Source organism: Protopterus annectens, chromosome 1.part0 (genome assembly GCF_019279795.1).
Source record: "Protopterus annectens isolate FY-2018-M chromosome 1.part0, PAN1.0, whole genome shotgun sequence".
Taxonomy (NCBI): Eukaryota; Metazoa; Chordata; order Ceratodontiformes; family Protopteridae; genus Protopterus; species Protopterus annectens.
This window is the reverse complement of record NC_056725.1, coordinates 507,793,297-507,809,454: the sequence shown is the minus strand read 5'-3', so window position 1 is coordinate 507,809,454 and position 16,158 is coordinate 507,793,297. Positions and strand designations below refer to the sequence as shown.

At 39.2% G+C, this 16,158-nt stretch overlaps 1 protein-coding gene across 2 annotated transcripts in view; it reads left to right on the top strand.

Annotated features, from left to right (window-relative positions):
* Positions 1–16,158, top strand: part of AARS2 (alanyl-tRNA synthetase 2, mitochondrial) — a 1,016,815-nt gene that overhangs the window by 751,626 nt on the left and 249,031 nt on the right. For both annotated transcript variants that reach the window (XM_044060935.1, XM_044060942.1), the window contains one exon: positions 4,767–4,876. In XM_044060935.1, the coding sequence (XP_043916870.1) occupies positions 4,767–4,876 (110 nt within the window). The remainder of the gene's footprint in view (positions 1–4,766; positions 4,877–16,158) is intronic.

Here is a 16,158-nt window from a genome sequence, read left to right as displayed (position 1 = left end):
AAATTTAAAAACTGCTTGAAAGAGAGTCATCCAAGAAATCCTACCAGACCAGATAGGATCCATATTTTACTCAAGGTTCTTTTTAGTGCCAAAAAAGACAAGTTACTGGAGACCGATTCTGGATCTCCACATTCTAAACAAATTTGTTCAACAGTCCAAATTCTGTATGGTCATGGTTTAGTCAATACTTCCCTTTTTAGAGGAAAATGATTGGATGTGCTCTATAGACCTTCAAGACCGTATTACCACAAAAAAATGTACAAATGCTCAAGAAGGGTTTCTCTGCTTCTGGCTAGAAGCCAGTCACTGTCAGTTCAGGGTTTTGCACTTTGGTCTTACCACAGCCTCCACGGTAATCACCAAATGTATGGCAGCAGTAACAGCTCACTTGAGACTGCACAGATTCTCGGTATTTCCATAGTTAGATGACTGGCTCATCATCGCTTCCACTAGACATCTATTGCTTCAGGTGGCAGAATTCACCCTGCAATTGTTACTGCACGTAGGTATCATGGTCAACCGTACACAGTCTGAACTGATCCCCTCTCAGGATATGGAATTTATCGGAGCTGATCTCAACACTCTCTCTTGTGTGGTACCTCCCCACAGGCTACAGAAAATAAAACCTCAAGTTCATTCTCTCCTGTGCTCAAAGTACCAGCCCTGCTAGTGCTTCAAGCATTAGGGTCCATGGCAGTGGCGATCACTCTGGTCCCATTTGCGACCTATCCCCTGTGTCGAGAAGCCCTCTGAGTATGGCAGTGGGCCACTGCCTCCAACTTCTTTCTGATAGCAACCTCCATCCCAGAGAGTTCAAACACGATAGCGGACAAACTAAGCAGATGCATTCTGATGCCTCATGAGTGGTCTCCGAATCCCAAGGTAGCAAAGGAGATCTTTCATCGCTGGGCCAGCCTTGCTGTGACCTTTTTACTTCACCCCAAAACAACAATTGCAGAAGCTATTTTGCCTTAATCCCCTACTCAGGGGGAGTCCCCAAGAGATGCTTTTCTCCTCGATTGGCCCCCAGGTCTCCTATTTGCCTTTCCCGCTTTCCCTCTTTGCCTCAAGAAAGCAGCCAGGTTGAGAAGCAAAGTAATAGTCATTGCATCCTTCTGGCCTGGACATATTTGGTTTCCCTTCCTATGGCTTCATCTAGTTTACTGTCCATGGATTCTGGACCCAGTTTGGGACCTTTTGTCTAACCCTCAGGGACCGGTGCGTCTCAGTCTTCAAAGTCTCAAGCTAACTGCTTGGTTCCTCTAATTCCATTAGTTACCAGGCTTAATGATATTACATCCCTAGTACAAAACATTTTGCTGGCATCCCATAAACCATCCACCAGGAATCTCTACCTCAGTAAAGGAAGAAATTTTCAATCTAGGCTTGTAGTAATGGCCCCGATCCCTTTTCAGCCTCAGTGGAAAACGTTTTAGAATTTTTGGCCATTCTTTTTGGTAGAGGAGCTTCTGCTTCTTCTGTTAAGGTCATTCTAGCAGCCATCTCTAACTTTCATAATGGCCTTGGAGAGCTACCCTTAAGTTCTCACAGACTTTGTAATGTCTTTCTGAAGGGAACTATCTTTTTAAAGCCCCCTTTTAAAGATCCTCTATCACCATGGGACCTTACTATTGTTTTGCAGTCACTAGTAGTTTCCCTCCTTTGAACTAGCAGCTACTTGTGACTTAAAGTTCCTCTCTTGGAAAACACTTTTACTTATAGCTATCCCCTGTGCAAGACAAGTTTCCAGATTGCAAGCTTTATGTTCAAAACCCCCTTACTTAATTTTCCATAAGGATGGAGTTACACTCAGGACAAATTCATCCTTTCTTCTGAAGGTGGTCTTATAGTCCAGCATTAATCAGGCTATAGACTTACTTGTCTTCTTTCCAAATTTTTCTGATTGTCGAATATTGCTCACAGCTGTTATATGTTCATATACAGTTGCCTTTCTTTCTCAACAGAACTAAAGAATATAGGAGATCAGAACAATTATTTGTCTCCTTCATTGGCGCGACCTTATGGAAATCTCTTTCTAAGGTTACGTTGTCAAAATGGTTAAGAGATTGTATTTCTTTCATTTATAACAAAAAGAATCTAAAGCTTCCAATACCGGTGAAGGCACATTCCACCAGATCTATGGCTACCTCGGCTGTCTTCCATTCTAAAACTTCAATGAGTGAAATATGCAAAGCAGCAACATGGGCTACTCCCATGTACCTTTATTACTCATTACAAATTGGATTTGGTCCTCCAGGGGAAGAGTCACCTTTGGTTCTGTGGTTCTCAGGAATATTCTTCCATAGGGCCACCCAGGATCTAAAGTAGCTGGGGATTCTGTCCCATCAGTCAAGAATAGGTGAAGATTGGCAACATTACATAAGTTATGTCTTACACTAACATTCCATCTCTGTTGTCGATCTTCATCTTTTCTTGGCATCCCACCCTCCTTCCCCTTCCTGTGGATTCCTGGTGGAGTGATCTGTTATCCTGGGTCTTTTGTTAGGACACTCCTTGGACATGGCTTCCTCATTTGGAATTAGTTTCCTTCTATTGTTATACAAGTCTCCAAACTCGATCTGAGGTAACGTAGAGAGGGGCATTGTGGGTAAACTATTAGCTCAAGAGGTTTTTGACTGGTTTAAGCTATATAACGGCCGGATCGATTCCAAAGTTCAGTACCGTAACCTGTCAGCCAAGAACAGATGAAGACCGACAACACAGATGGAACGTTATGGTAAGGCACAACTTTTTTCTGCACTGAAAATGATCATTTTATAATAAAGGTAACTAAGAAGTATGTATTTAATATACTCTGTTGTGTAGTTTTGGTGTTATTTAATGTGTTTGCAGGCTGAATCAGAACATGTATATAGAAATTTTATTTTCATGTGTCATAATTTGTGTGCAGAGAAGGCAAAGATGATTTAAAAAAAGATATCCTAACAGGGCTAAAGTCTTTAGACTGCCCGATTAGCTCTTAGTCCCCGTTATTCCTGGAAATAATTCAGACGGTCTCCAAATGGCTAGTAAACTCCATCACTTTCTGTTACAGCTGTCAAGATAACACTCTAGTTGTCTGGGTTAAGGCTGACTTCACAAGGGTAGCAGCCCCTGTTGCAGCCTTCTTCAAAAATGTATCAGCTTAGAGTGTGGGTGTGACAGACACTATTATTAAGTATGTATTTTATATGGTTACAGTATACTCTGCTGAAAGGGCTTTCAGTTAACAGAGTTTAATGCTGTATTTTATAATTGGAAGCACTTATGACAAAGCTCAGAATATCGAGAATTCCTGTAGATGTGAGTTGTGCATGCATGAGGGCAAGTGATAGTTTTTCCTAATGCTGAAACTTGTGGATATACTGAAAATGTTGGCATTAGGTGTGGGTGAGTGTCTGCAACTGTTCACAGGTTAGGGTTAGACTCATGCTACAGAAGGGGATATATTTAATTTTGTGTGTATGCGTTTGTGAATGTGTGCAAGTATTTCCAGGTTAGGATTAGTGGAAGGATTAGGTTTGGGGATAAATTTAGTGTTTTGTGTGTATGTACGTTTGTGTTGTGTAGCTGTAAGGTCATGTGTAAGGTTGGGGTTAGGAGCAGCGGGAATATTAGGTTTAGTACACATGAATAAGGTGGTACAGGGGGAGTGGGCAGTAGCTCTGTCCAGTTTTACCTTAGTAGATTGCCAAGTCCCTCATTCTGTGTATTCAGTGCTTATTAAATGAGTTTAGACATACATTTTTGATTTCTTGCAGCAATTTTTATTTGCTTAACTGACACTGATGAATATAAGTAGTGTGTTTTTTTAAATTATTCTGTTGGTAAACAAGTGTCACTAATTGCTGTAATACAGTTATGTCATTGCTGTCTGTTCTATATAAGAGTAACAGTTATACTAAATTCTTAAAGTGAAATTAACAGAAGTGTTTTTGGTGAATTGGGAATATGAAGAATCATTTCAGAGCTACTGTCTGTGACTAAGTCACTACACTTGAATGGTTGAAATCTGTCCGAACTTTGTCCATTGTCTTTAAGGTGCTGAAACAGTATTTGAAAATTTTAAACTGCAAAATCTTTGACTATCTCTGAGAATTCCCTAAACTAGAAATATTTGTTGCCTAGCCACATGAATAAAGAAAGGGGTAAATGGAAATTATCCCAGCCACCACTGTCAGTGGGCTGTAGTAACCATTCCGTACGATAACATGATTTTTTCCTGCCCACTGAAGTCATAATCACTCGGTGGCTGTGCAGTACTAAGCAGATTCTGTCTGTACAGTGCTGGTCACCTCCTGGTGTTACATCACTTCCTCTGTTACCCACTGAGTACTTGTGAGGCACAATATTGGGGACTGGCTCAGATAATTCCACATCTCCAGTGCATCTACAGTCATTGATGCATCCATGTGATCAGTAATTGTTGTGGCCTTAGCTTCTCCTTATGTCGGTTGTAATATTCAGTTGGTAATATACATTTAAAAGATCATAGAAATGCAGCATAATTCAGTATTGATTGATCTGTTGATTCATACAAAAATGAGATATATAAAAGTGTTGGTTGGACCCATAGCTGTAAGATGTATTTGTGGATCCCTAGCATTAATGGAATTCTAATGCTAAATAAGAAACCGCTGTGTTGGTATTTGCTGTTGAATTGCTTAAGTAACTTTTCAAAGCTGGAAACATGATTCATCATTCATACCTTTGCCTAATTTTCTGTACCAAGTGAAATGACTGAAGCTTATTGAATTTTCCCCCAGGTATATCCAGATCCAGTAAGGGTAGTGTCTGTTGGAGCCACTGCCCAGAGCTTGTTGCAGCAGGATGTCAAACCTGAAAAGCAAGGTTCTGTAGAACTCTGCTGTGGGACGTAAGGAGTTAAATAGTTTTCATTATTTGTATCCCATTTTTGTGCATCATATTTCTTTTGTTGTACATATTAAATGCATATTTTGTATGTGATGATAAAACCGTTCCGTTTGCCTTACGCCCAGAATTATTTTAGATTTCCTTATACTATTGCAGACAGCCTGTTTTGTCTTAAATTTTTTTACTTTGACTTGGCCACCCCCATTGCTTTGGTTTAATCCATGTTTGTTTCCTTGTCAATTGGGTGAGTGAACTGTTAGTAGACCTTTCTCACCACTGACTTGATCCACAGGGCCAAGAGTATTTATAACATGTACCCATGCACATGTGAACAGTTACAGCAGCAGCCAACTTTTATTTACAGTTCAGTTAATTTAGGTCTTCAAATTCTGATTGTTTTGCTTCTCAGTGATGTTTTTAGAATAGATCTTCTAATGGCCAGGCTTGTTATAATGGAACATTCCTAATGGCTTTATATGCTCAGCTAATATTTGGCATACATCTGATTGTATGACTTTCATTTGGTGAAACTTTCCTTTTGTCAGTAGTTAGTCCACTGACAATATATACAACAGTATTCTTCTTTGCACTTAGGCATTTAAGAACAAAACAATTGGCGGTAACAGTCACCCAACACTGTTGTATATTAATATTTTTCCATAGGCTATTAAACCTGGTTGTTGTGAATTGCTGACGTATAAGCCACTTTTCATTATTATGATCTCACTCCAGCACATATAGGGTAAATAGCATACACACATCACTTATTACAGTTTAGTAATATATCATTCAGAGATTTATCTTTATTATTGTTTTCTCCATTTAGGATGTCACCCATACCTGCAATACTACCCTTTATGCTACCTGGTTTTCCTAACGTCTCCCCTGTACTATTGCACTTCTTTTTTCCAGACTTTAAACCCCCCCCCCCGTATTTTCGTATTTTCTTTCTTGTTATTATCAAATATGGTGCTGATGTGCTTAGTGAAAGCATCAAGTATGTCACTTGGATTATTCAGGATGTTACTAGGGACCTTGATGAAGCTGCCATGATGTTAACTACCAGGTGTTTCTTTTGTGCACTTGAGAACTACTTATTTTATTATTGTTATTTTGTGTGTGTGTGTGTGTGTGTGTGTGTGTGTGTGTGTGTGTGTGTGTGTGTGTGTGTGTGTGTGTGTGTGTGTGTGCGTGTGCACGCACGCATGTGATTTTATATTCGTATTTATCTGTTTTTTGGTTCTACATTTTGCTTTTAATATTTCCTGTGCATTTCCTGCTTGTGCAGAATCTTCTCCACTCCTAAAAATGTCATTATTATTTTGGCTTTCTGTACAACTTTTCTGTTACTTTCAGAACAGTTGCAGCAGTTTTGTTTAAATGTTGGCCATCTTTCCCTAAAACATTCTGTTCATTATTAAAATTAAAAAAAAAAAAAAAATATATATATATATATATATATATATATATATATATATATATATATATGTGTGTGTGTGTGTGTGTGTGTATATATATATATATATATGTAAAACATTCCTGATATTGGTTGAATTTTTGTAAATAGTTTTTTCCCCCAGTAATCTTCTTAAATAGTGTTTTTAGACCTTGGTACAGGTAAAAGAGAGGGCATTCATATTTGCTCTCATTTCCCTTTAATTTGAACGTGCGTTTGATGTACCATAGGATTGATTTTGTCTGCTTTGCAATGTGGAACCCGTTTACAGATATATATTTTTTTCTAATGATTTGTTTATAAAGTTCTTTCTTTCCCAATGAAACTCCCCTGTTTTTGTTTGGGGTAGTCCATCAAAAGTTTAGTGATTGCAGGGACTTCCAAAATGGCTGTACACTGATCAACAGGCTTGTTTGAGATTTTAAGTATTTTTCTCTGTTTATTTATTTGCTAAGTTTTTCTTGCTCAGCTGCCAGCTTTTTTCATTTTCTGCTACTTGAACTTGTATTTCTGTATTAGTAGCTGTATTTAGAGCACAGCTGTTTGCTGCTTGTCCTGTTTGCACTTAATTTTAAATTTTTTTTTCTTTTAACTTGCATATTTTCTGTCCTTGACCTAGCACTGAGCAGCTTCCCTGCCCCGGAGAGGTGGTTACTGACTTGAAACTGTAGTTTTGGCCACCACTAGGTCATTTCCATAACCTCTCATTTCTTTCTCTTAAAAGGTGGTTTAGGGCAGTTGGTTTTGGTTTGTTGGGGTCATTTCCTGTGGCCTTTCTCCCTGAGCCAAAGCTGAGCAACAAAGAATTAAGCGATTTACTTTAGATTTTTTAAGCGGGTTTCTCCTGTTATTTTATAGGGCAGCGCCGGTTAATGTCCTAGCTCTGAGCACTTTCCTTTCATTTCAAATAAATCAAATTTTTCTCGAAAACTACCTTCCTCGAACTATACTAGCTGCTGTTCCAGCGTATCCTATAATTAAACTTAAATCTCTACTTTTACTCAAGTGAGCTATTCTTGTGTCCTAAAGCTAGCAGTGCCAATACCTATTACCTTATTACCTGTACTAACTCTTGTCTAGATGTGAACCCCAAAAATCTCTGTAAAACAAAACAAAAAAAAAATTGCTTTTTTTTATTTTTTCTTGTTTGAAAAATTCTAGCATGTCATGAAAGAGACATTGAGGGCTCTCTGATTATGTAGCCCAGACAGGTATGGACCCTGACCTTGAGCAGTATCCTACCTTCACCAAAGAATGATGCCAATAGAGATAAGATGATCAGCTTTAAATAATTGCTTAAACACTGGTGTCATTCACCTGGATGACATGCTGGACAAGCCACGCGCTGTCAAGGGCGGCTTGCACCATCCTGTCACCCCTGATCCCGGATAAAGGCGCTTGCCACTCCCCCCATAGTAGTGCCTTTTAGCTCAAAATTCAAAAACCTACACCCCTAGAACACAAAAAAGAAAAAAAAAAAAAAGGTAATGCAGTGCTCCAATGCAAAAATCTCAAAAATGAAATGCTGCGGCTCCCTAGGGAGCCTATCAAACATCGACAAAACAGCTGTTGTGCAGTGCTGGTTCAGAGAGCACCCCCCAAAATCTGGACAATACCAAGAAAGGGGGGGCATATATTCATCAAACAGGACCACCACAAGAAGACTGGTGGCAACGACGCATGCATCGGGAGACCATCCAGACCATCCAGGTGCAATTAACCATAGCAAAGACTGTGGTGTTACAGGCCACCCATGTTACTCTCCAACTCAGGAACTCCTCACCTCCACTGACTCTTCCTAAAAAGAAACACTGAGGGGACAAATGTATCACCAAACACCATCATACTAGGTGACTTCAATTACTGGGAACACTACTGGGAACAAACACCCCAGCCAAACAAACTAGCCCAAAAGTTCAACTCAAATGCCACTCAAGTCACCATCCCCCAACTAGAGACAACATGCTTGATCTCATCATCATCAATCACATCATCAATTCATGGGAGCACAATGTTCAACACCGGAGAGGTACCCCTGACACTAATTCAGAGACCACAAACTAATCCCACCTGATCCCCTCCCACCACCCACCCTGACTAAAAAAAACCTACAAGCAAGAACTTCTCAAGTCGAACTAAAGGACTTTCTAAAAAGACTTTAATGCCTCCCTTTAAGGCCCCAAAGCGGCGGGAAAACCAGTACTCAGCACCAATATCACTTACAAATGCTTTTCTACCAGCACCTGCAGGAACTCAAAATAACAAAACAAAGAAAGTAAAAAAAGAGGGCTTTGCAACCAAAGCCATAGCCAAGCCAGGAACCCACCCCACAAACAAACTATCCTTAAGAAAAAGGGAGGAAGATACTACAGATAGAGCAAAATCCTTAAAAGGTAAGACACCCTCACTATAAAAAAAAAAAAAGAGCTCTCATAAATAAAATCATCCAAGCAAAAAGAAGAAAGAGAAAAATAGCTAAAGAAATCAAAAGATATATAAGGCTTTCTTTAGAAAGAAAGAGCTAGTTCATTAGTGCTCTGTTAGTGTGAAAGCTGCAACTGTGAAAACAAGGTTGTTAGAGCTACTCTTATGGGAAAAATTAAGTTACTGGCTACTTAATTACACTGTTTGGATGCCAGAAAAGAAGAAATTTGGGGAACATGGGAGGGAATTGACCACAAAAGAAGAAGATAAAGCTGTGGTTTAGAAGAATCCTACAGCTATTCAACAGAAAGCAGTTCACATGTCAGCTTTGATGTAGGAGATGGCTTCCAGTAATTTAGAATAAAAATAAATTAAATGTACTCAGGTGTTTAGAATAAATGAAACAGAGAGAATATATAAAGACAACTGCCTGGAGAAAGTAGAAGCAACTTTAATTAGCTGTTCAGGTTAAGTGATAAAACTGAAAAATGAAAGCTTTGAGTCAACAAAACCACACTAATCCACAAATAACAACCGCTGTCACTTATTCTCAAAAGGTGATGAACCCAAACCGATGTGAATAAAAATGCTCCTTTATTGCATCCAAAAAATGGTTAAGTGCTTTCACCCACCAAATGTGGGCTTCATCAGAACCACTCACAAATTCCTACAACAGTTTAAATACTAATTTTGGCGCCAAATGACCGCTTAAAAAGTCAAGCATTTAAAGTGATACACTACATAAACTCCATAAAAAGCTGGGATAAGACAGCTTAAGACATACGTCCATAATTAATAAAATACAAAAGAAACACGTGAAATACACTAATAATAAAGTATACGCTAAAATTGTTGCAATCCAACTAAATATTCAGTGAAATAAAATGACAGAACAATTAATTATTCAATGAAATGACAAAACAATTAATGATATGTGTACTACACATAGTAGGAAGCCTTTCCATAAGTCTACACCTGTGTATAAATCGTATATTAATAATGTATCAAAAATATATGTATATGTAAAAATAAAAATACTGTAGAAATATGCAACAAGATGTACATAAATTGTATAACTGTAGTGTAACATACAGTTAGATTTTGACTACTGTTGCGTTTTAACTAAAATGGGTTTAATAGATATGTGGTCGTTAAGACCAGGCAACGTTGAAGCATCAGTAACAGTTGCCACCATACCTCTTTGTTTCCTAAAATAGCCTTGTAGTTGACCCACTCGGGTCAATTTTTGATATTTTCCAAAATTGCAAACTTAAAAGAATGCGTGCCCCCACACTTTTCAATGTGCCTATATAAGGCATTATTTATATCCTTCTTTCTGATGCTATATAGGTGATCATATATGCGTTTTTTTGAAGCACCTTTCCGTCTTACCTATATGGTACCCAGAACAAATCAAACAGCCATATAAACCACTGGTTTGGAATTACAATTGCCCTGCCTGAATCTAATCCTAGTTTTGTTAATATTATCTAATGTTATTCCTTCCTTCTCCATTTATAAATGGACATTATTTGCAACAGCCACACTTGGTCATGTATTTGTTCTTATTTTTATTGTCCATACCCCTACTTCATTTCCATCTTTAAATTGCGACCCATTTTTTGCACAAATACTAACTTAGTTCCTACAGTGTCAGTAATGTCATGATCTGCCAGTAGTACATTCCAGTTGTTGGTTAAAATACTCTTAATTTTGCTAACATAGGGACCGTACTCAAGAATACATGCTCGATGGTAAGCATGAACTGTTACTTCATCTCGTCTGATGCGTATGGCATTTGTCTCTTTGTGGTTAGCACCCAGTAATGGGGGATATTTGGAGCCCCATTCCTTAATGATATATTGTCTAACGTCAGCCATCAAGTTTTTACAGTATCCCCTTTCGTTAAATAAGTAGGTAATAAAGTTCAGTTCTTCTATCATATCTGTGTAAGAGGAAGTCATCCGTGCTGCTCTTATGCGTTGTCCCTTAAACATGTTATACGATAATTTCCTTGGATGGTTACTGGAGTATTCTAAATACCCATTAGTGAAGGTGTTTTTTTCTATATATTCGGGATTAAATCCCTTTTCTCCATTGGAAATAAGTGTGTGTGGGTGAAAGGGCTTAACCATTTTTTGGACGCAATAAAGGAGCATTTTATTCACATCGGTTTGGGTTCGTCACCTTTTTGAGTATATGTGACTGTCAGCGGTTGTGTTATTTGTGGATTAGTGAAGTGATAAAACTGCAAAAATCAGAAAAATGGGTTAAAATCGAAAAAAACTCTGGCTGTGCATGAGGCTTCCCAAAAAGAGTAACTGGACTGGTGTTTCTTAGGAGGATTTTTTGCTTGAAACGGCACAAAATGAGTATGCTCCAAATCTTGCCATGAGAAAGTAGCCAAGATCATTTATCAGACAATGAGAACACTATGGCAAGTTTAACATTTGCAGTCATCTTTGAGGGGTGTTCAGGGATGTAAGAACAGCCTATTGCCCAAGTTGAATGGTTGGATTATGATTAGGGCTTAACCATTTTTTGGACGCAATAAAGGAGCATTTTATTCACATCGGTTTGGGTTCGTCACCTTTTTGAGTATATGTGACTGTCAGCGGTTGTGTTATTTGTGGATTAGTGAAGTGATAAAACTGCAAAAATCAGAAAAATGGGTTAAAATCGAAAAAAACTCTGGCTGTGCATGAGGCTTCCCAAAAAGAGTAACTGGACTGGTGTTTCTTAGGAGGATTTTTTGCTTGAAACGGCACAAAATGAGTATGCTCCAAATCTTGCCATGAGAAAGTAGCTAAGATCATTTATCAGACAATGAGAACACTATGGCAAGTTTAACATTTGCAGTCATCTTTGAGGGGTGTTCAGGGATGTAAGAACAGCCTATTGCCCAAGTTGAATGGTTGGATTATGTTTGTGACAGGCCACCACCTATTGTTGAGTGGACCCTTCATTTCCATGGCCAGAAATCAGTGTTAACAATTGTGACAGAGGACTTCTCTCCTCAAGTTCACTCCAGGTTCAGTGTGACTGAGTGGCCCAGAGTGAAAATGTCTGCTTGGTCTTTCCATCCCAAAGTTTCCTTAACATTTGCTAGTTGCTTGATGTTTGGTGAGGCCAGGTCATTTAGATATGGGAGTTAATCCCTGCATCCCATTGAGAACATGGCCTGATACATTTTCCAGGCCCAGCACGGGCCTATTTCATCCACATGCATCAGTGTCCCATCACCAAATACTTACTGTGCACTTGCCGCTTACCCAAGCGGTATGCAAGCTTGCCTAATTTAGAGCTGAAGAGGGAATACAGGTTCTTCCTTTATTTCCACATCTTGGTAGCAGTTAGATGACACAAAAGACTTCCATTATTGAAATGGCAAGGATATTGAGTTGTTCACATATACACATAGTGCAACACTGAAAGATGAACCCTCAGGGTCCTGAAGTCCATCATGGACTGTTCATTGTCCTCCCATCCTTTTCCTCCTGAAATCAGTCTGGAAGCACCTGAATGCATTAGCAGAAGATACACTTCCACAGCATATCCTGTCAGTACCGCCCTCCACCCTCCACACCAAAGAGGTGAGCACACAACACTTCATTTCTCTCCCTCCATGGCTGGCTCCTCCATTGCCTAGAATGTTAATGTTAATCAGATCCAGGTCATGTGGGTCAGGGCTGTATTCATCCGTGCCACAGATCCATCATTTTAGTACAGATCATCATGAGACCCTAACTGCCACCTAAGCTTTACTCAGTTACAAAATAATTATAATAATGTGGAAATATCTGATGGTGTTGGTGAATCTTAACATTTATGCTTGGTTGTCATACTCCAAGTGATGTTCTTTGTGATTTGCCTCTTGGTATATGATGAGACAAACTGTATTCATGGAAAATCAGTGCAGTTGAACTATCCACACTTTACAACCCCCAGTGTTATTCACCCCCTACATATTCTTTAGTCTGAAGTTTTCAGTCATTATTGCTTCCAATCCTGTGTACTGGCAAATGAACGGACTTTGCATACTGTACTGTGTACAGGCACCTGATACCTCTAATGGACGTGTTCTTCAGAATGTTAGATGGTACTCTCAGTGACACATTAAATGTATCTTCAGAACCACTGTCTGCAGATGTCTGCATAACAGTGATTTTTTTCTAAAACATTTTTAGCTCTTTTGGTTCTCTGTACTAGTCTGGAGTTATGTATGCTAAATGATTGTAATTGCAGTACCAACAATTCAGGAGGAAAAATAAACTATTCATTATCTGACTTGTATAGATACTATTTTGTTACTTGTTTCTGCTTCCCAGTCATTTGTTAGATTCCAGCAATGTATAGTACATAGTATATCAGTTTGGACACTTCATTCAAACTGCAGTACCAAATGCACAATTACCCGTAGTTCCCCAAGTGGGAAAATAATAAATTTGGTGTTGTGTATACCAAGTGTTTTTTTTTTTCATTGAGATTTTTTTTATAAGAAAGTATTGCCTCATTCCCAAAGCATTCTGTATTCCCACTATAGGTAACAGCAGTGACCCGTGTTTGAGTAGCAGCTTGGAAATCTAGAAGCAATGAGTGGGTGTTGGGGTACAGTATGGTGAGTGAAATTCGTTGCCTCGTTCATCTTGGGTGTTTAGAGGTATTGCAGTCCTGCTGCCAGATACCCTCACAGGAATGTAGGGTGCATGTGGCAGCATAAGTGGTTACTAGGTGAGATCATTCTGCTTGAAAGTAGGCAGGCTGAACACTGGACCACGCAATATATCTCCTGCATAAAAGTATAAGAGTAAAGTCTTGGTTGCAGCAAGGAGAGATTAGGCCAGGTGTGAGAGTGGAAAGGGGAGGTTCAAATGACTCGGGTAGACTGGCTCACTTCCTAGCTCTTGACTCTTGCCTGTGAGGAACAAGTGGGCTGGTAGGTCTTTTGCTTCCTGAAGGTAACAAGTGGGACAAAGGGTTCTTTTGCTCCCTGGGGTACAAATGGGCCTATCTGTCACCTTGCTGTTTGCAATAATGGGCCATTTGTATTCAAGAAGGAGAACCACTGGGCATACATTTGAAAACAGGTGGGGAAAAATGACTGATGCCTGATCTCTCTCATTCCTCAGGCAATGCAGTCAGATTAGTGTTACCCCATGCACACACTGCATTTTTCTAAATAAGTGCAAACCTTGTTTATTTAAAACAAATTACAGAAGGAGAAAGCCAGTTTTTTGCCCCTGTGGAAAAATGGAAGTTAAATTAAGAGCACTGTGTGCGTGTTGCAGTACTCTCTGTTAGTGTAATCAGGCTAGTATTCTGGTATGCATCTTTGGATTCCCCTGTATAAATTCCAATCTATGTGATTTGTTTACAAAAAAAAAAAAAAAAAAAAAAAAAAAGAGGATTTGTAAGCATCTGCCCTTGGGTCTGTTCCAGTGGTGAGAATTGCAGTCTGAGTAACAGTGCCATATGCCTGCTTTTCTGTTATTCTACAGTGTAATCAGTCTAGCATTCCCCCTACATGCTTTGATTTATGTACAAATACATCAGTACATCTTGGCCCAGTGGCCTGTATTCTTTCCCTTTTTGTGTGGCGCATGCCATGTTGTGTACAGACATGCCAGTATGGGAAGGGCATTTACCTATCTCGTTTTAAAACGTAATTGCCACAATTTGTGAATGCAGATGCCTGCTTTATTGTGAGCATTGTGCACATTTCTGCCATTCTGATTGTAGTCAGCCAGCTTTAGAATTTGAAAACGGACAAATACCCCCATTGGGGAACCATTCATTTATCTTGTGTTATTGTTGGATGCTTATAACTCTCTGTTCTCATATACTTTTTAAAAAGAAACTCAAGCTTCATCTCAAGTCACGCTGGTTATGTTCCTGTACTTTCCCTGACTAACTGTTGATACTGCTCACTTATAACTACCTGCATCATCCTAAGCCTTCCCTATAAAATCTGCTTATCATGAAACGTTTGAGTGAATTCTTTATATATACTTGCATATTACATCCTCTCATGAATATTCCCTTATTGTTTATTGCTCCAGTCATGCTCAATGGTAGTAAGGCAGTTAATATTTCATATCTTAAAAAAAAAAAAACTTTTTTCTTATTTATACATCTGTTCTACTCAATACTATTTTCTATATTGTTTTTGGTATACGACTTTATTGGTACTTCTTCCTTGATTGAATTTTGCATGTGTTCTTCTGTAAACTTTTTCAAGATTGTACTTTATATATGTTTTTTATTGTTTTTTGTTTCTTATTCTAGGAGCTTTTCTTCCCCGGGCCTCTACTGAAAATGGACATGTATCCAGCTAGACTAGCCCGGTCAACAAATGTAAAATAAATAAATAAAATAAATTATAATCTGGTACTGATTATTGCTACTGTTGGTTACTTAATGTCTAGTGCTAAAAATAAAGATTTGGCTGCAGCAGGCAAATCCTCCATAAGGACTACCACAGTCGCTGTGTTTTCTGCCGTGGATCAGAACATGACTTTCAACACTGACATATCACCCAAGGCCTCACCCCTAAAATTTTATGGAATAAACTTTGTTCCCTGTCTGAGTATCAAGTGGAAGAGACGCTGGGCCTTAGTCCAATCTGCCATAACTGATATCTGGGTTATCTACCTCCTCCTATGATCTCCCCTCAAAAAGAAAAGAGGGGAGAAAGTGGAAAGGGACTCATGAGATGCATTACACTTACTTGGTATTCCCTTAAATCTGAGCATTCCAGTTTAGGTGAGACACTTTTGGATCCTCTAGACTGGACATCTACACTTTCACAGTTTTTTGGTGAAACCTCTGGGGAGGCCTCCATATCTGAGAAACCAGGCACATCTGTACAAAATAATTTGTTAGAGGAGCTTTCTTTGGATGCCCAACCGGGGCACTTGAAAAGGTGTCCATGTGATCATTTTAGAGGAGGGAAACCAAGCTAACACTGTTTTAGTAAGAGAGGAGATTAAGGGTTTAGTATGGAAGTCCAGACTTCCCATGCAGAACCTAGGATTTCCAGAGCAGATGACCTAGTGAAAAAGACTCAAATTTCACCCCCCCCCCCCCACCCATACACACTTCCTGGCAGATTCCCTCTAAGCAGATGCTCAGTGGGTCTTTCACTTTACCCCTTCCTTTCCAGGTTCGGTCTGGTAAAAAGCCTATTGAAGTCTGTACAGGCCCTACAGCCAAGTACTGAACTATCAGGATTCAGGATCAAGATCATCAGGATCAGATGAGTGGGATCACTCCCTTGCTCAGTTTGAGAACTCATGGAAAGTGAAGGGGAAGAACTAGATTATTCTCTCAGATGCCTTCTCTTGTGGGTTATGATTAAGACACTGAGGGGAGACTCTCCTCAAATTACTAATCTGAGGAGAGCT